We start from the raw sequence: 21,869 nt of genomic DNA on the forward strand, positions 1-21,869 counted from the left end.
GTAACAGTTTGGAATATTATTTTGATTTGATATTTTTGTGTTTTTTTTTTCATTGAAACAACTGATGCACTGAACCGTGTAATGAGCAGTCTGCAATTCTATTTTCTGCTTTAACAAGGATATTACTTTTTTTTTAATATGCTTTGAGAATGACTGCAGTTTTCATTTTTGTCAGTTTGATCGTAACCCAGTTTAGAGGCTGAGATTAAGTGTGGTTTTTTTGCAGCTAAGAAAGCTAAACGGTGTTGTCCGTCACTGGTCGAATTGTTAATTGTTGATGTTATGGTGTTAAAGAGTCAGTCCTTTTTGATAACTCTCAGAAAAAAAATGTTTGAAATTTAATGTGTAAATAGTTGTTAGATCCTGTTTACAAAAAGGTGATGTTGAAAGTGTGAAATGTGGCCTGAAAAGACTACCCTCTAATTACAAGCCCTCAGAATGTATAAATAATATTACCAACATATCACTTTCATTTACTGCCATCTTAACATGGCACCGAATTATAACTCAATGCTATTTTCTTTAGAAACAGAAATCGTGTGTATGTAGATGTGCATATGAAGTGACGTATACATAATGTGCAATGTTTTATTTTTTTATTTCTCAATTGGTCTTAATAAATTGACAAACCAAACTGATTAGGCACATTTTAAATTGAATCAGGGTTGCAAGCCAGGATTTCACACTTGATAAAAATACAAAATTATTATTAATATTTCCACACTGTTAAAAGATCAGCTTGTGCTGTTATTTTCTACCCCTTTCTGACATTAAAGTGCCTGTCAACACAGGCATCACTGTGTTTTCTGTTAATTACATGTAACTTGATGTTCGTACTACTTGGTTCTAGCATTACTAAAGTCCTATACATTTTCACACACACTATTTTTGTTTCACAGTTCGAAAACACATCAGAATCAGAATACATTACATGTTACTGGTTAGACGCTTTTATCCAAAGCGACTTACATACTCAATACTGTGGACAAGGAGCAATTTGGGGTGAAGTGTCTTGCCTAGACACAACGACATGCAGTGGGGTTTGAACCTCTGACCATCTGATCCCCATAACAAGGCTATATCCACTGCGCCACACGCCTCACCCAATGAATACCTTTATTAGTCCAACAGAGGGGACATTTACATTGTTACAGCAGAAAAGAGCCAAAGACAGCTTAATGTTACCTAAGAAGCATGCATAAAAAAGTATTAAAGATAAACAAATTATAATTTAAACAAAGTTAGACAATTTACAAAATACACATCCTGTAAAAGTTTATAGGTATATATTGCACAGTTATTAACAGCATATATATATTGCACATGGTTGGTATTTAACAACAGGGGGTGTTATAGTCTGTTATTGTGTGTGTGTGGGGGGGGGGTCTACTAGGGGCTGTACTGGTTATATAGTCTGACCGCTGCTCCCTCTCTCTGAGACAGCGGGGGTGCAGCAGCCTGTCACTGAAGGAGCTGCACAGTGAGGACAGGGTCATGCCATCACATGTATATAAAAGGGGGGAGTGATGTTGACAAGGCAGTATTTGAGTCATCTTACAGTTCATAACACCTTAACAGGACTGGTGTCTACAGAATCTAAAATATTCAACAGCTTAGACTTTACTGACATATTCTAAATTCTTAGTCAACTTAAAGATAGGATTTCAAATTAATTATATGAGCTATGCACACACATGACCTAAGTTCATCAAGCAAATGCAGTGAGTAGCATTACTACTTTGTGAAAGAAACTACAGGCATAAGAGCTATATACTCCCAGAAACAAACAAGCAGTGCGGTGACGGTGAGTTCCAATGTCACGGTATATGATTTAGAGAGATGCACTGATGGCCTCTCTTAGGTGCATATACAAGTTCACAGCCTGATATGGGTCTGTTGGTGGAGTCAGATGGGACTCGCCCATAAAGATGTGGCATAGTTCGTACACATCTGGATCACATGGTATGGCCAGCCGAAAGACACATTCATTTTTGCACAGTTGAACGTGTTCATCTTCAACAGGGGAAAGGTAGTCTCTTGTCCGGTAAAGGTCAGGCACAGCATACATCACATTTGGCCGACCGCTGGGGACGTTCAGGTTTCTCGACGGCCTGATGGTGTGCGCGTTCCAAACCTGTGCAGTGTCATCCAACTCATCCTGTTAAAAAGAATGTAATACATTTAGTAAGAACTGTACATACGCATCAACTTAAATAGAGAACAACATTATGGCATTCACACATAACCACCAACCCCGCCCTCTGTCTGTGTCCTTCACTCTCTCCTCTCTTTCTTTTTCTCTCCTCTAACTCACACGCACAGCACATACACACAATGTATTAACTCACCTGGATGAGTCCCATGCAACAAAATTGAAGGAGGCTTTTGTCCAGAAATCCACCATCAAAATGCCCGTTGTCTCTGAGGTCTCCAAATAAGCACATCCAAAACTCCGCGCACTCTCTGCGAAGAAAACCCCACCAATACTCGATTCGTTGATTGGCGGTGCTGGCTCCCTCCAAGTAGCTTTCATGGGTGCCGTCTGGGCTAGTAGGTACGAGGAAACGCTGAATGCCTCGAACATAGCCATTTTCTGTTCCAAGATCGCCCCTCACCAGTCTAGGGCAGCCCCCTAAACGCTGCACTGCTTCCATGTAATATCCCCCAATCAACTTTGGGTCACTACTTGTTGTGTAGGCATTAAGCCAGATAATTTTTCTTGAATACCCATCGATACATCCATTTATACAAATGCCATATGGCTTCAGTTTATCATACGAATCCAGGTGCCAGATGAAGTTTGGCCCTTTGGAGAAGTAACGCCTTCGTCTGAGTCGTCCTGCTTGCCTTAATGCCACTCCTCTGGGATCCAGCTCCTTCAGTACCAAGCGCACATCCTCCTTCCTCACACGCAGTCCATGCACTCTGCATTTTGCATACATCCAGCGGTACCCATGAAGCTGCCCAGAGTACTGCAACTGGTTGCGAATGAAATCCACCAGGACCGCAAGCTCAGAGTATACATGTCGACGTGCATGTCCCCTCGCTCGGAGTTTCCTCTTGAGGTGTCTTTCACTTATGATAAACCTGTGCCTATTGCCAAGCACTGATGTTATGTCTTTATATTTTAAGCCAAGCTCAAAGTAAAAATCGATTAACTGCTCCATTGTTGTGGTTTCTGTGTCGCTGAACTGACCCGGAAGTACATTGAGCGAAATGAAAACCTTTGCGAGATCTCGCAAAAGTATTGCGAGATCTCGCAAAAGTATTGCGAGATCTCGCAAAAGTATTGCGAGATCTCGCAAAGGTTTTGCGATATCTCGCAAAACATTTTTTTTTTTTTGTTCTTCTCCATGTCCCCTTGGGGGCTCCGTACAAACACTATCTAACATCAGTTCGAAAAAATGTGTTATGCCTTTACAGATTTAAATACAACGGTGACAACAATTTTGCTTAACACATTACATGAAGTGCAGTAGGCATGGGCGGTATCATTTTTTTCATACCGTCATACCTTGCTGACATCATACCGTGGTATACGGTATATGACGGTATCAGTCCCAATTTAAGGGGTAATTTCTCCCCCAAAAAATGTTTTTACTCACTATATCAACAGCCCCACCAAAAATATTTTCCACCAGCCGCCACTGACGGTATGACTTGGGTCGACTTGAGTGAGGTGGCGTTCGGCGGCAAATAGATGTTTCGAACGGTATATTATATGTTCGGTGTAAAATGCAGCCCGAGCCGGTAGACGCTCGCAAAGTGCCGCGACGTGCGCGCAAGTGCAAAACAAGGGCTGCAGACCTGACACATTGTGCAAATGGCACATTTTGAGATCGGATACAGGACGCGTTTGTAGATGTCCGACGTTGTTTCCATAGTGAGCTAAGTTAACAATATATCATCATACATAAACATTTTCCGGGAGTAAATACTTGACTTATTGAATAAAGTTTGCTATATTCACTAACTAGTTTGGCAATATTATTCCGTGCATGTGTTAAAAACCTTATTTCCATTTGATTCATTGGATTACTCGCGTGAATGTTTAGCACGTAAATGCTTTCGTTTTTAAAACCGTCCGACCTCGACTACAAAACCATCAACCAGTTGCATAGGATTAAAAAATGTCAACACTCACTCACCCCGTCTTAAACATTCCCAAAGAAGTGCCTCTGTCTCTCGTTGTGCTGGATGAAGTCACTGGCGACGAGTAAACCCAAAATAGTCCCAAACAGGCGCAGAGGCAGTTTTCTTTTTTACTAGTTGTCCGAGTTCGGGGCCGGCAAATGCTGCCGCCATCTTGCTCAGCTCAGCTCTGTGCTGAGCTCTGAGAGCGGGAAAGACGGACTGCCCTCCCCTGCCCTCTGCTGGCGCGTGCTGTGCATTACAATCAATGTCGTCCCTGTCAAAACTCCGTGTCAGTGTAATAGAATGAAACGCATCTGTGATTTGGCGCACAGTCTGTGACGTCACGGTATTGAAAATCATACCGACGGTATTTCGAAATACCCTGGTATACCGTAATACCGCCCAAGCCTAAAGTGCAGTAATCGTGCACTAGTCTGTACTTCTCACATAAACTTAATTAAGAAATTAGGATTATTTTTAAAAAGTAAATGAGGGCGACTGTTGGAAAGTATAAATCAATTAAGTAATTTAACAATTTGTATAAAAAAATTAAGATCAGGGATTATTTACACACTTTTTTATGATAACTGACATCTGCAAGAGAAAAAAGCTTACCAGTAAATGTGTCGAGTCATACACTTTGTTGACACTGTGGTTTTTCTTTTGCGTGGCCTTCCACTCCTGTGCAACCTTTTCTTTTTGCTTGGAGAGTTTCTCTTTGTAGGGTTGGATGGCACCACATTGTTTGCATTTTTTACTTGCTACTCCTATGCTTTGCCTGCATGTCTGGCACACTTTTTGAGTAGGCATCTGTAACAGAAACACAGATAATGTCAGGGAATACCAAAAATAAGAATACTATACTACAAATGTTTACAGGATTCATGTATTTTATTATATCGTGAAAAATCTTGTTAAAACAATGAACTCATGTTTTTTTTATCTTTTAGATAGGATGAACAAAAATCACAAGAGTAAGGAAAACAATGTTATACAGAGTCAGTCACATGTTTAAAGTGACTGTTATGGACAACCCTAATCTGTCAATATCTGGTTGATCCAAAAGTTGATGCTCCATCATCACAGAAAATAATACTAAAATCATCATTACCAGGGGTGTATTGCTAATTCTATAAGTTCTGCATGTGTGCACGCGCAGTTGTGGCTCATTTTGAAGCTTATGTAACTACTGTCAATTAACACTCCAGCCAGAATCAACAAAGAATGGTCATTTATTAAGTCTGCATTATTGAAGAAATGTGTGATTCTTACAGTAAATGCTGCACACAGCTGCGTGATAGTTAAGTGATCAGTGAAGGACCTTTATAAACTAACTCCCTCCTGCTGAGGTACAAAGGTTACTATATAAAAAGTGTGCACATTTATTTAGTATCCTATCCATGTGAATATGTTTTAAGTGGGGGTGGACCTCATGTCCTCTAGGGGGGTCCGGAGGCCCCCGGGAAGTTAAATGCATCAATCTTGTGCACTTTGAGGGCAACATTAACTAAATCTATGGATACATCTGTCAACACCCATATGAAACTTAACTGTATAGGCTACATTTCAATAATAAAAAAAAAGATAAGAATAATACTTTTTTTAAATGTATCTTTGTGCATATTTAACTATTTACTGTTTTTTTTTTTTATGCATTTGTTGTATGTCCAATAGTATGAATTGTAATGATTTCATCGATGTTTTAGATTCATTCGATTTTTTTTAGGGTGCTGTGTGACGTTGAACCTGCGACCTGCAACCTGTGACTGCGGTCAAGTGAGCCTACGCTCCGTTTCTCTTGGTCAAGTGAGCCGTCCCAAAATTGAAAATGCGTCCGTATTGCGAGTTTTACGGTAAAAATGAAGTCGGCGAGTCTTTACTGGCGTGTAACATCTTCCGGTTTTCAGAATAAGACAAGTTTTTTTTTTACGGTATATATATTGTAATGATCCCAGGAAATTTCGGAGACAGATGTATTCCTCAGTTAGGCGTCTTCCCGCCATTGTTTATTAAAGACAACACACATCAACAGGGACACATGTGTCTCTCTCTTATGGACGTCCATGAACTAGCAAGCAGCAGACTGCGGTTACATAACCTCCGGTCTTAGACCGGAAGTCCGCTGCAATAAATTAAAATAGAACTGTCAGTATGATCAAATCCTAATTTTGAGACATTAGTTTACATGATCTTTGAACATTGAGCTAAAAAACAAATATTTATTTCTCATATTATAAATCAGATTGTCTTGTAATCTAGGCGAAACACTGCTCAAATAGGACATTTTGGATAGCTTTTATTATGAAATTAAACATCAGATTGTTATGAAATTTCATGAGTAGCTCACTGAGGTGGTCTACTATAACACTGAATAGAAGAAGTTCTGTGGAAGCAAAGATTTTAGGAAAAATTGCAATTTGAAATCAGGATGAACACTGTTCAAATTCCACTTTTTACATAGCTTTTATTCTGAAATTCCAAATCAGATTGACATGAAATTTCATGAGTAGCTATCTGAGGTGGTCTACTATCACACTGAATCGAAGAACTTCTGTGGAAGCAAAGATTTGTGGAAATATTCCAATTTGAAATCAGGAGGAACACTGTTCAAATTCCACATTTTACATAGCTTTTATTCTGAAATTCCAAATCAGATTGTTATGAAATTTTATGAGCAGCTATCTGAGGTGGTCTACTATCACACTGAATTGAAGAACTTCTGTGGAAGCAAAGATTTTTGGATATATTGCAATTTGAAATCAGGAGCAACACTGTTCAAATTCCACTTTTTTGATTGGTTTTATTCTGAAATTCCACCTCAGATTGTTATGAAATTTTATGAGCAGCTATCTGAGGTGGTCTACTATCACACTGAATCAAAGAACTTCTGTGGAAGCAAAGATTTTAGGAAATATTGCAATTTGAAATCAGGAGGAACACTGTTCAAATTCCACTTTTTGGATTGGTTTTATTCTGAAATTCCACATCAGATTGTTATGAAATTTCATGAGTAGCTATCTGAGGTGGTCTACTATCACACTGAATCGAAGAACTTCTGTGGAAGCAAAGATTTTAGGAAATATTGAAATTTGAAATCAGGATGAACACTGTTCAAATTCCACTTTTTACATAGCTTTTATTCTGAAATTCCAAATCAGATTGACATGAAATTTCATGAGTAGCTATCTGAGGTGGTCTACTATCACACTGAATCGAAGAACTTCTGTGGAAGCAAAGATTTGTGGAAATATTGCAATTTGAAATCAGGAGGAACACTGTTCAAATTCCACATTTTACATAGCTTTTATTCTGAAATTCCAAATCAGATTGTTATGAAATTTTATGAGCAGCTATCTGAGGTGGTCTACTATCACACTGAATTGAAGAACTTCTGTGGAAGCAAAGATTTTTGGATATATTGCAATTTGAAATCAGGAGCAACACTGTTCAAATTCCACTTTTTGGATTGGTTTTATTCTGAAATTCCACATCAGATTGTTATGAAATTTTATGAGCAGCTATCTGAGGTGGTCTACTATCACACTGAATCAAAGAACTTCTGTGGAAGCAAAGATTTTAGGAAATATTGCAATTTGAAATCAGGAGGAACACTGTTCAAATTCCACTTTTTGGATTGGTTTTATTCTGAAATTCCACATCAGATTGTTATGAAATTTCATGAGCAGCTATCTGAGGTGGTCTACTATCACACTGAATTGAAGAACTTCTGTGGAAGCAAAGATTTGTGGAAATATTGCAATTTGAAATCAGGAGGAGCACTGTTCAAATTCCACTTTTTGGATTGGTTTTATTCTGAAATTCCACATCAGATTGTTATGAAATTTCATGAATAGCTATCTGAGGTGGTCTACTATCACACTGAATCGAAGAACTTCTGTGGAAGCAAAGATTTTAGGAAATATTGAAATTTGAAATCAGGAGCAACACTGTTCAAATTCCACATTTTACATAGCTTTTATTATGAAATTCCACATCAGATTGTTATGAAATTTTATGAGCAGCTATCTGAGGTGGTCTACTATCACACTGAATTGAAGAACTTCTGTGGAAGCAAAGATTTGTGGAAATATTGCAATTTGAAATCAGGAGGAACACTGTTCAAATTCCACTTTTTGGATTGGTTTTATTCTGAAATTCCACATCAGATTGTTATGAAATTTTATGAGCAGCTATCTGAGGTGGTCTACTATCACACTGAATCAAAGAACTTCTGTGGAAGCAAAGATTTTAGGAAATATTGCAATTTGAAATCAGGAGGAACACTGTTCAAATTCCACTTTTTGGATTGGTTTTATTCTGAAATTCCACATCAGATTGTTATGAAATTCTATGAGCAGCTATCTGAGGTGGTCTAATATCACACTGAATTGAAGAACTTCTGTGGAAGCAAAGATTTTTAGGAAATATTGAAATTTGAAATCAGGAGCAACACTGTTCAAATTCCACATTTTGGATTGGTTTTATTCTGAAATTCCACATCAGATTGTTATGAAATTTCATGAGTAGCTATCTGAAGTGGTCTACTATCACACTGAATCGAAGAACTTCTGTGGAAGCAAAGATTTTAGGAAATATTGAAATTTGAAATCAGGAGCAACACTGTTCAAATTCCACATTTTGGATTGGTTTTATTCTGAAATTCCACATCAGATTGTTATGACATTTTATGAGCAGCTATCTGAGGTGGTCTACTATCACACAGAATAGCAGAAGTACTGTTGAAGCAGACATTTTAGGAAAAATTACAATTTCCAATCAGGAGGAACACTGTTCAAATTCCATATTTTGTGTACACATACAGTAAGTGAGCTTCAGTGTGTCGGTGAAAGTGAGAGTCAAGTGTTGTTTGCAGCTGTTTTTCAATTTAAATGCAAAGGACACATTCCCAATGGCCTGCCCTTGCTTTTTTAAGTGTGTCTTCGTCGGTCGCCAGACATTCTTCATGATACCATCGCTCACATGTATCACACTGTATCTGTAAAATAAAATAAGCAAAGTCAATGATTTATCAGTCATACATTGCTTCTTGGATGTGTCTTGAACATATATGATTACATAAAAGTACCGTAATTTGATTGAAATAAAGAGCGTGGGGTGGGGGGGAGATGAAGATCGTGGTTCAATTAGGTTTTAACACCTTCAATATATTTTAATTTAGTTTATACCAGTCTATATTAGAATTGAAGAACAACAACAACGAAAAATCCTGCAGTCATTGATTTAAAAGGAAAACTCACCCAAAGGGTATTCGGAGGTCCAGATCCAGGGGGCTTTGGGGCAGCGCACATCGCACAGTCATTGTCCATATCAAACACTGAGATGAAATACATTTATGTTATTATTTACTTATGTACACATAACACAGTTCAGTTACAACAGACTTGCAATCAAAACACATTTAGCTTGTCAACAAGATGATTGATAATCATCCACTCAGGCGTATTGAAAGCCTGACAGTCTAAATCAATGTAACTGTCACTATTCAAAATTCTTTACTGTCGCAAATTATAAAAATATTATTAGTTCATGCCTTAACAGATTATAAATTATATGCAAATTATAAAAATATTAATACTTCATGCATTAACAGATTATAAATGATATGGATCATGTTTCATCTCCAGTTGACTTTTAAGTTTGATAAGAAGTATTAATGATTCTCCAGTGGTGATGCTCGGTAGTTCAGAATAGCCAGATAAGGGTCTTCTGCATTGTCTGCAGCCTTTTTCAAGATTCGCTTCACAATTTGCACTCCTTTCTCGGCCAACCCATTTGACTGTGGGTACAGAGGGCTTGAGGTTGTATGTTTGAATCTATATGTGTCTGCAAAGTCTTTAAAGCATTGGCTTGTGAATTGCGGTCCATTATCGCTAATAACAGTCGTTGGAATTCCATGGCGTGCAAACATGGCTTTTGTATGTGCGACAACCCTTTCTGCTGTTGTGTCACTTAACCCTGCGAATTCAGGGTAGTTTGAATGATAGTCCATGACTACCAGGTAGTCCTTGCCTTTTAGCTGAAATAGATCCATTCCAACTTTTCTCCATGGTTCTTGAGGCTTTTCGTGTGGCCTCATAGGCTCCTTTGGCTGTTGGTATCTGTGACGCTGGCAGGTCACACAGCGCTGCACATAAGCCTCAATGTCCTTGTGCATGCACGGCCAATATAACACATCTCGTGCACGTCTTTTGCACTTCTCAATACCTAAATGACCTTCATGCACTAATTTCACCATGTCTGATCTCATGGAGGTAGGTATGACTATTTTTGTGCCCTTTAACAGAACTCCATCTAACACTGACAGTTCCCCCTTAAAGTGTTGATATGGCTTATCAAGCTTCACCTGACCAGGTAGATGTATCTGTTCCATTACTCTCTTGAGCTTGTCATCCTTCTGTGTTTCTTTCACTATCTCTGCCCATTTTGCATCTGACACTGGCATTTGTAGTCTAATAGAGTCTACATGGATCTGCACAACCTCTTCTGTCGTGCTTTTGGTGTGGCGTAAGCTAGCCCTACTCAGTGCATCGGCTACCACTAGGTGCTTGCCAGGCATAAACTCAAACGTCAAGTCAAACTTCTGGAGTCTTAGCATTAGGCGCTGGATGCGCGGAGGTGCATCACACAGTGGTTTCTGTGAGATAGCTATCAGTGGCTTGTGATCGGTTTCTAATATTACTGATCGCCCATACACATATTGATGAAACTTTTCACAGCCAAACACTGCCCCTAGTGTCTCCTTCTCAATCTGTGCGTAATTTCTTTCTGCACTTGTCATAGTGCTTGATGCATACGCGATTGGATACCATTCTGTCTCATGCTTCTGAAGCAGCACAGCTCCTAGGCCGGCTTTGGATGCGTCAGTGGACACCTTTAGAGGCTTGTCCTGATCATAGAACTTTAAAACTGGCTCCTGTATTAAACTGGTTTTCAACCACTCCCATTCTTTAGCATGTTCTGCCATCCACTGCCACATTGTGGTAGTCTCCAACAAGCTTCTAAGAGCTCTGGTGTTTTCTGATAAATTTGGGATAAATTTCCCTAGGTAGTTAACTAGCCCTAAGGCTCTCTGCAAGTCATTTTTGTCCTGCGGTACTGGCAGTTCTGCTACAGCCCTAACCTTTTCTGGATCTGGTTGGACTCCAGCCACATACAACTTCTCGCCCAGGTAAGTAATCTCTTGCACCCCAAATTGGCACTTACTTTTATTTAGTTTCAGACCTGATCTTTGCGCCTGAGTGAGAACCCTGCGCAGTCTTTCATCATGCTCATCCTTTGTTTTTCCCCAGACTACCACATCATCAATAAAGACTCCTACACCTTCTATTCCATCAAACAGTTGCTCCACGGTCCTATGAAAAACTTCAGGGGCGGAGCTAATTCCAAATGGCAATCTTAAGAAGCAATGCCTTCCAAATGGTGTATTAAATGTGCACAATTTAGAGCTTTCCTCATCAAGCACTATTTGGTAGAACCCAGATGAAGCATCTAATTTAGTAAAATAGCATGCTCCACTCATTGTGCTTGTTATGTCTGATTTTGTCGGTAGCCTGTAGTGCTCTCGCTGGATCGCCTTATTTAGATCTTTAGGATCTATGCACAATCTCAGATCTCCATTAGGTTTCTCTACGATAACCAAGGAGTTCACCCATTCAGTGGGTTCCTCAATTTTTCTGACGACTCCTTCTGCTATCAGTGAGTCTAATTTTTCCTTCAGTCTCTTTTTAAGCGCAACTGGCACTGTTCTTGCTGCATGTATGACTGGCTCTGCATTATCCCTAAGCCTTATTTTATGTTTGCCTGGTAGGCGACCTATGCCTTTGAACACCTCTTTGTATTCTTTCTCCCAGTCAGTGCTTTTGTTTGTGCTACTTGTAGTAGCCTCTGTGTTCTCACGTGCTGCCACTTTATCTGTGTCTATGACATGCACCCTCTTTATCAGACCTAGCTGGTCACAAGTTTTCAAACCCAAAATTGCTTGTCTATTTCCCTCTACAAGCACAAACAATGCATTCACTTTCTGACCTTTGCTAGACAGTGTAACTCTGCACATTCCCTTTGTAGGTATTGGCTTATCATCATATGTTCTCAGGTTTATCTTTTTGTCTCTTACTTTTGGTTTGTTCAGCAGTCTCTTAAAGTCTTTCATTGGCAGGATGTTGACCTGCGCCCCTGTATCCAGTTTCAGTGAAATGTCCGTGCCATTCACGTTCAAGCATGCAATCCATTCATCGGTTGAAACACTCCGCTGTCCCTCGATGGCGTCCACGAAGAACGGCGACACGTTGTCCTCCTCACTGTCACTCTCCTTTTCCACGAGTTGCACGCTTTTCTTTGAGAAACAGCTCTTAGCGAAGTGGTTCTTCCCGCCACATTTTCTGCATTCCTTTCCGAAGGCTGGGCACTGTTTCGGCGCATGTTTCATTCCACATCTCTCGCAGTTCCCGCTCTCTTGCTTGGGCCTTGCATCTTTTTTCTTTGAGTACGTTGTTACCTTCGGTTTCGTTCGTTGCACTGCGTCGACCTCAACAGTTTCGTTTTCGTTAACGTTACTGAAAGTCTTTATCTGCGCCTTTGCGCTCTCAAACGCTTGGCAAATTTGAATTGCCTTTTCAAGCTTCAAGTCTGACTCTTTCAATAAATGCATCTTCACTTTGTTGTCTTGGACTCCTATCACAATTTGGTCCCTTATCAACGAGTCACACAGTGTTCCGAAGTTACATGACTGACCTTTCAATCGTAGGTCTGTGACATACTGCTCTATAGATTCTGACTCTTTCTGAAGCCGGTTCCTGAACACATACCTTTCGTACGTTTCGTTCTTTCTCGGTGTGCAATACTGTTCAAATTTCGCCATAACTGCGTCGAACTTGTCTTTCTCATCTTCTGTGAAGACAAATGTGTTGTACACATCCAGCGCACCGCGCCCTGCCACTGTTAGCAGTAATGCTATCTTCCTTTGGTCGTTCCCTTCAAGACCGATAGCAAGCATATAAAGTTCAAAACTCTGTTTAAACATCTTCCAGTTCTCGTTGACATTACCGGTCAACTTTAACTCTTCAGGCTGACGAATGAAATTCATCTTTACCGTCGGTTCGAAATATTTTATCCTGGTACCATGTATTGATGAGACAGACACCGTGTATTGCTCAGTCGGCACGTTTACTCAAGACTGCTTCGTAGAGTACATAACTTCCAACTGGTTAGGCCTTAACGTCACTACTGCCAACTAGTGGTGAAACACATCACACATCACATATCAGTACAACTACATTACTCAAAAATGTGGTTGCTGTTACTTAAAAAACATTCGTAACTGTAAACATGAAAATATAAATGTGTAAAAATGAATGTAGATAAAAGTGAAAATGAACTCTGTGATAATATACTCAGTTTAAAAGTTACAGCATTACATTTCGACTAGTATTGGTTATAGGCTATATTACAAAGGCATCTTTGTGTTTGATGTTATATTTCGGGCAACGCAAATGTCCGGGTTTCCCGGTTAAGTAGCTACTTAAGGAGTTAAGAAGAATTCAAAGAAGAACTCGCTAAGAATCAGCGTCAAGATACGAGCGTTTCCAATACTTTATTCTTATCGTTCTTCTTTAGGATCGCCTTAAATTTCTAAGTCACTTACCCCTTAACTGGAGCTCATTGAGCAAACAATTGTATATTAGTGGACCAGATCTCATAGTTACCATAGTAACATACACACATATTACGTTTAAATCGGAAAATAGTGCCGTCTATCTCACGAGATCAATAAATGACCGCAAAAAAAGAAAAACAAAACATTTGCCGTCACGCGAGCAGCGGAATGTCTGACAACAAATACACGTGAATAATAATCACCAACACTGACAAACATCAGAAAAATAAGAATGAAAACCCAAAAATAAGATCATAAATCATTACATTATAGCCTACCTCACGTAACGTGATATGATGTCATTCTACGTCCACATTACTATTTCTCTGATATAAGCATAAAAGACGTGCAGTGATACGAGGCAGATGTTTTATTTATTGTTCTCCAGCTGAGTTGCGGGAGTAAATAATAGTGAAAATATTCTGGAGAAATGAGGGAAATGAGAACTTGCTCAAAGGGATGCATGAAATAAAAAAAAGCATGAAATAAAAAAAAGCGGTGCGTCTGTTAATTTATTAAAGCAGGTGCGTCTGTGTAAGACGCACAATGCAAAGCGCGCTAGTTGCTACATTGAGGACAACCACGGCTATAGTCTGATGTAACTCAATTATGTCTTCATGCAGTGTAAGAAAATATCAAACCTATAATTATTTATAAAAAAAAAAAAACGGACTTAGAATTACAATTATTGTTTCCTTTTTTAAATGTGTTTTCACTGCTACCCACGCGCGACACGCGGAGACACGTCACCAATGTATTGGACAAATGGTTCCAGGCGGCACAATAACTTGGGAATCACCACCATCTTCACCTTGGGGGTCACCACAAAAAAACCATCACGTCACAGATATATAAATCGCAGTGAAATGGAGGCGTCCCGTTACTATATTCCTTTGTTTATCGTTTTATTTATTTTTCTTACAGTAAACAAATGTCTTGAGTCCAAGTACTCGTATAAAGTCTACAAAAACGGTACAGTCTATGTCATGGATAGTAGCCTATGTGTTGTTATTGCGTCTAAGGCCAGAAAGCTTATAAATATTAAAATAAAAGTTATCTCACCCTCGTTGGTTGTTGGACATCTTGTCCACTCCGGTCCACAAGCAGATTTCAAGGCAGTGATGTTTTTTTTTAAATGAAAGACAACGCAGATCGGGCAATGCAGGCTACAGCTTCTTCCAGAAAAACACTTTAAAAATCCGATTGTAAATTCAAATCCGCAATTAAACCCGTAGCAGTCCGTAGCAAATAGACAGGCATTGGTATTAACCCTTTACCTCTATGAGTGCATTTGAGTAGCCGGCGACGCACTTCAAGCTTTATATTGATATCGCCGTAACTCACATAGTAAATGGCCATTTCGCGCAATTGAAACGACTTTGGAAAGCTACTATAACAGTTGGGGCTTTGCGCTGATATGCGTAATTACGGTAGGAGGTGTGAGAGGGTTACTGGAGGCCACTTGTTCAAAGACTTTTAGATTGTCTCTGAAGGCTTCGGCAACTACAAACGCTTGGACAATAAAAAAAAGTTTAAAGCCAAAGGAGTACAAAGGAGATTGTAAGATCAAAATAAATATAACTTGCTGGAGCTATGGTAAAATAAATTTTAATTCGGTTTTGATACATAAAAGTATTTTTTACATGTTAGTTTAGTGTGTGTTATAAAGAAATTCGGTATTTGAGTGTAATTGAGTGCTTCTTTGATAGTTTGAACTGATCCTTCTTTGATCCTTTTAACTTCGATTGGTCTAACCTTTTGACCTCTCTTGTATTTTTAAATTTACTAGTGCTGTAGTAGGTATTTGGCTTTACAGGTGTGTGTGCGTGCGTGTTTGCGTGCGTGCGCATGTGTGTGTGTGTGAGAGAGAGAGAGAGAGAGAGAGAGAGAGAGAGAGAGAGAGAGAGAGAGAGAGAGAGATGCATTTATAGGTTTGCATCAACAGCCTACATGCAGCAGTATTTCGTAAATGCAGAAACTAAATTTATGCATAAATGCATTTTTCAGAAATGCATTCATGCATTATGCATTTATAGGTTGGCAGCAACAGCACCTAAATGAACATACTGCAGTAAAAACCAACACAAAATTCGGTATTTGAGTTTAATAGAGTGCTTCTTTGATTGTTTGAACTGATCCTTCTTTGATCCTTTTAACTTCGATTGGTCTAACCTTTTGACCTCTCTTGTATTTTTAAATTTACTAGTGCTGTAGTAGGTATTTGGCTTTACAGGTGTGTGTGCGTGCGTGTTTGCGTGCGTGCGCATGTGTGTGTGTGAGAGAGAGAGAGAGAGAGAGAGAGAGAGAGAGAGAGAGAGAGATGCATTTATAGGTTTGCATCAACAGCCTACATGCAGCAGTATTTCATAAATGCAGAAACTAAATTTATGCATAAATGCATTTTTCAGAAATGCATTCATGCATTATGCATTTATAGTTTGGCAGCAACAGCACCTAAATGAACATACTGCAGTAAAAACCAACACAAAATTCGGTATTTGAGTTTAATAGAGTGCTTCTTTGATTGTTTGAACTGATCCTTCTTTGATGCTTTGACTTCGACCCTTCGACCTCTCTTTTTTAGTACTGTAGAGTGTACTTGGTCATACAGGTGTGTGTGCGTGTGCGTGTGTGTGTGTGTGTGTGTGTGGGGAGGCGGGGGGGGGATCAATGGGAGAAAACACCTGTCTCCTCAATACCTGTGTCATTCCAGCTGGACATGTCCTCCTCATCCTCAGAGGACTGTAGGACAGATCCTCCTTTGCAGAAAAGTCTTTTAATTTTTGCTGAAGCAATGAGAAGCAAAGCAAGCTACATGCACCTGTATATATGTACTTTGGCACAAAGGGAAAAAAATATTGTAGTTGAGTGCAATTTTGAGTCTTTGAACTGATGACCCTCTTTGATCCTTTGACTTCGATTGGTCTAACCTTTTGACCTCTCTTTTATATTTAAATGTACTAGTGCTGTAGTAGGTATTTTGCTTTACAGGTTTGTGTGCGTGCGTGCGTGCGCATATGTGTGTGTGTGTGAGAGAGAGAGAGAGCGAGAGAGCGAGAGAGCGAGAGAGCGAGAGAGATATATGCATTTACAGTTGTGACCAAAATTATTAGCCCCCCCTTATGAAATTAGACAAAACGTTTGATTTCTCCATGGAAATGGCCATTAACAACACATATTTGTTAATGTGAAAACAAATGGACTCTAAAGACATAATTTGACATTTTTGATTAGAATACTTTATTGATACAATCAGTTTAAACAAAAAAAGGGCAGAAATGAGAAATCCAAAATTATTAGCCCCCTGGCCATTAATTGTCAATGGTGTACCCTTTCTGAGCCACAACTGAAAACAACCTCTTAAAATAGTTCTTCACTAGGTTGGCACAGGTCACCTGAGGGATTTTGGCCCATTCTTCCTTTGCATTCTTCCCGAGCATGGACGTTCACTTTCAGCACCCTCCAAAGATTCTCAATAGGATTGAGGTCTGGGCTCTGTGCGGGCCACTCCAGGACCTTGGTTTTGGTATCCTTCAGGAACTGTTGGACCAATTTTGATGTATGCTTCGGGTCATTGTCTTGTTGGAAGACCGAGCGACAACCTAAGGACAGACTACGAGCAGATTTCTGCATATTATCCCTCAAAATGTCAACATAATATTCTTTTTTCATGATTCCCTGCACCCGAACAAGGCTCCCTGTGCCTGAGGCTGCTAAACAGCCCCATAGCTTGATGCTCCCACCACCATGTTTAACTGTGTGAACTGTGTTCCTAGGGTTGAAGGCCTCTTCCTTAACTAACTGACCATTATGATTATGATGAGATGGTTTTGAAAGCAGATTAGAAAGCGGAAACCACAAAAAGATCCCCCCAAACTATGACAATGAGGCAGGAGTCTCATAACTGCAAGTCTGATAAGTTGTAGTTGAATATTGGAAATAGCATTAATGAAAAACTAAATGTGTTAACTAGGCCTTAAAGGGCCTAAGGTGTGGCTGGCTCTGTTACAAATAGAACATTCAAAGGAGGACTGGGGGATGCAAAAGATCCTTTACAGCCTAAGAAATAAGATATCAGAATAGCTTATTAAATAGATGAGCAACAAAGACTATCTATCTATCTATTATATATTACATTATTATAAATGTCATAACAATCTGATGTGGAATTTCAGAATAAAACCAATCCAAAATGTGGAATTTGAACAGTGTTGCTCCTGATTTCAAATTTCAATATTTCCTAAAATCTTTGCTTCCACAGAAGTTCTTCGATTCAGTGTGATAGTAGACCACTTCAGATAGCTACTCATGAAATTTCATAACAATCTGATGTGGAATTTCAGAATAAAACCAATCCAAAATGTGGAATTTGAACAGTGTTGCTCCTGATTTCAAATTTCAATATTTCCTAAAAATCTTTGCTTCCACAGAAGTTCTTCAATTCAGTGTGATAGTAGACCACCTCAGATAGCTGCTCATAAAATTTCATAACAATCTGATGTGGAATTTCAGAATAAAACCAATCCAAAATGTGGAATTTGAACAGTGTTGCTCCTGATTTCAAATTTCAATATTTCCTAAAAATCTTTGCTTCCACAGAAGTTCTTCAATTCAGTGTGATAGTAGACCACCTCAGATAGCTGCTCATAAAATTTCATAACAATCTGATGTGGAATTTCAGAATAAAACCAATCCAAAAAGTGGAATTTGAACAGTGTTGCTCCTGATTTCAAATTTCAATATTTCCTAAAATCTTTGCTTCCACAGAAGTTCTTCAATTCAGTGTGATAGTAGACCACCTCAGATAGCTGCTCATAAAATTTCATAACAATCTGATGTGGAATTTCAGAATAAAAGCTATGTAAAAAGTGGAATTTGAACAGTGTTGCTCCTGATTTCAAATTTCAATATTTCCTAAAATCTTTGCTTCCACAGAAGTTCTTCAATTCAGTGTGATAGTAGACCACCTCAGATAGCTACTCATGAAATGTCATAACAATCTGATGTGGAATTTCAGAATAAAACCAATCCAAAAAGTGGAATTTGAACAGTGTTGCTCCTGATTTCAAATTGCAATATTTCCTAAAAATCTTTGCTTCCACAGAAGTTCTTCGATTCAGTGTGATAGTAGACCACCTCAGATAGCTGCTCATAAAATTTCATAACAATCTGATGTGGAATTTCAGAATAAAAGCTATGTAAAATGTGGAATTTGAACAGTGTTGCTCCTGATTTCAAATTTCAATATTTCCTAAAATCTTTGCTTCCACAGAAGTTCTTCGATTCGGTGTGATAGTAGACCACCTCAGATAGCTGCTCATAAAATTTCATGTCAATCTGATGTGGAATTTCAGAATAAAACCAATCCAAAAAGTGGAATTTGAACAGTGTTGCTCCTGATTTCAGATTTCAATATTTCCTCAAATCTTTGCTTCCACAGAAGTTCTTTGATTCAGTGTGATATTAGACCACCTCAGATTGCTGCTCATGAAATTTGATAACAATCTGATGTGGAATTTCAGAATAAAAGCTATGTAAAATGTGGAATTTGAACAGTGTTCCTCCTGATTTCAAATTTCAATATTTCCTAAAATCTTTGCTTTCACAGAAGTTCTTCAATTCGGTGTGATAGTAGACCACCTCAGATAGCTGCTCATAAAATTTCATGTCAATCTGATGTGGAATTTCAGAATAAAACCAATCCAAAAAGTGGAATTTGAACAGTGTTGCTCCTGATTTCAAATGTCAATATTTCCTCAAATCTTTGCTTCCACAGAAGTTCTTTGATTCAGTGTGATAGTAGACCACCTCAGATTGCTGCTCATGAAATTTGATAACAATCTGATGTGGAATTTCAGAATAAAAGCTATGTAAAATGTGGAATTTGAACAGTGTTCCTCCTGATTTCAAATTTCAATATTTCCTAAAATCTTTGCTTCCACAGAAGTTCCTCGATTCAGTGTGATAGTAGACCACCTCAGATAGCTGCTCATAAAATTTCATAACAATCTGATGTGGAATTTCAGAATAAAAGCTATGTAAAATGTGGAATTTGAACAGTGTTGCTCCTGATTTCAAATTTCAATATTTCCACAAATCTTTGCTTCCACAGAAGTTCTTCGATTCAGTGTGATAGTAGACCACCTCAGTGAGCTACTCATGAAATTTCATGTTAATCTGATGTTTAATTTCATAATAAAAGCTATCCAAAATGTCCTATTTGAGCAGTGTTTCTCCTAGATTACAAGACAATCTGATTTATAATTTGAGAATGAAGAAATATTTGTTTTTTAGCTCAATGTTTCAAAGATCATGTAAACTAATGATTCAAAATTAGGATTTGATCATACTGACAGCTCTATTTTAATTTATTGCAGCCTGACTGCAGTCTGGAGGGTGACTTCCGGTCTAAGACCGGAAGTTATGTAACCGCAGTCTGCTGCTTGCTAGTTCATGGACGTCCATAAGAGAGAGACACATGTGTCCCTGTTGATGTGTGTGTTCTTTAATAAACAAGGACGGGAAGACGCCTAACTGAGGAATACATCCCTGTCTCCGAAATTTTCTGGGATCGTTACAATATCTCGTTTTATTCTGAAAACAGGATGTTGCTACACACCAGCAAAGACTAGCTGAGGACATTTACCGTAAAACTCGTAATACGGGCGAACTTTCAATTTTGGGACGGCTCACTTGACCAACAGAAACGTAGCGTAGGCTCACTTGACCGCAGTAACCTGTGACCTATGAACCTGTATTTGTATACTACCAAAGGAGCTATTGAACCTAAGAACTTGAATTTCCGACTCCTATTGTGGAACATTACAATAATATAAAAGTGTGCCTTGGAAATATGTATTTCCATATATGGTGACCAAGCTGTTTCAGACCCACTGAGATAACTTAGACTAAAGTTAACTGTGTAAACATTACATTAGGTACATTAGCCTCTTAGCCTATCCGTTATCATAGCTAGCTAGCACCAGATGCTAACAACCATCCCCGTTTTAGGTGCCGGAGTGGTGTTCCGGCAGTATTACACCCCTGGTCACTCTTCACTTAATAGATAAATAGTATTTAATATAGTTATAAAGAATGTGACGTGTGATAACATTTGGATCAACCGCATGAACCGATGGATCACATAACTTCCATGCTCACGTTAACGTTAGCTGATTCTACTTTTGGCTAATTTAGCTTTGCTATCATTATTCCTAGGTAAACTTAGTAATCTTTGTCACTATACTAGACGACAAAATAAAACAACATAATACATATCCCAAAATGAATATATTTTTGATATCTGACTACTCACGTTTATTAGCTTGTCTGGGAAATAAATGGATGTTGTCAGTGATGCAGTAACGAGTCCAAAACCCCGGTGAGTTGGCATTTTACCACTTCCGGTTCCCTCGCCTCAGAACCAATGAGATTTCTCCATAGGATTTGGGAAAATAGCTTGAAATAAGGTCTGTGGTCGACACAAATTTAAGAGACGGATCACGTTTTGTTCTACGACAGACAGCCGTGATTTTTGAAGAGTGTACGTGTCTGAAAAACGATGGTTGTTAACAGAAGTTGTCGAGGACGTTGTACGTCATTACGCCGCCTCGTAAAGGTATACAGGCTGACGCACCCGTTGATTGAAAACGCTGCTCTGGGTCATATTAATGGGTCGGAAAACAAGGAAAACAATCGACCTATTTGGTCGTATTAGTTGGAGGACTTGTTGGCATAAACACGGTGTCATCTTTTCCTAGAAACTGACGTGCTGTCCGTTTTACAAAACAAGTTATTTTTCTGCTTCTTCATCCTCTGAATTTTCCTCCCCCGTCCCTCTTCCTTCAGCCAGCACAACAAGAATCAAGGTGGATCTGTGAAATGAAACACCTCTTCCCAAAGCGTGACTTCCCTATTGAGAGCATGCGTCTAGGGCAGTAGGGTCTAAACCAATTGGCCAGATATACTAACATGCAGAACGTACGGTATGTTTGAAGACTAACCATTTATCCAGTTCAAGCTGTCTTTAAGATATGACATGAAATAAAAAAAAAAGGACATA

At 38.9% G+C, this 21,869-nt stretch overlaps 2 protein-coding genes across 2 annotated transcripts in view; both read right to left on the reverse strand.

Moving 5' to 3' along the window:
- Window positions 1-21,187, reverse strand: part of LOC307029621 (uncharacterized protein) — a gene marked incomplete at its 3' end in the record, with an annotated part of 31,099 nt that extends 9,912 nt beyond the window's left edge. Inside the window, exons 1-2 of the mRNA XM_079665702.1 lie at window positions 21,123-21,187; window positions 4,750-4,944 (exon numbers count right to left, since the gene is read on the reverse strand). Coding sequence (XP_079521828.1) covers window positions 4,750-4,944 — 195 coding nt within the window. The 5' untranslated portion in view covers window positions 21,123-21,187. The remainder of the gene's footprint in view (window positions 1-4,749; window positions 4,945-21,122) is intronic.
- LOC307029335 (uncharacterized protein) lies at window positions 1,103-3,298 on the reverse strand. Its single transcript, XM_079665203.1, has 2 exons — window positions 2,349-3,298; window positions 1,103-2,158 (listed from the first exon to the last, which is right to left on the reverse strand). Exons 1-2 carry the CDS (start codon window positions 3,165-3,167, stop codon window positions 1,832-1,834), a joined length of 1,146 nt encoding a protein of 381 aa, XP_079521329.1. The 5' UTR covers window positions 3,168-3,298; the 3' UTR covers window positions 1,103-1,831.
- Window positions 21,188-21,869: the final 682 nt, after the last annotated feature.

This window comes from Notothenia rossii, assembly GCF_949606895.1.
Source record: "Notothenia rossii genome assembly, chromosome: 2".
Lineage (NCBI taxonomy): Eukaryota > Metazoa > Chordata > Actinopteri > Perciformes > Nototheniidae > Notothenia > Notothenia rossii.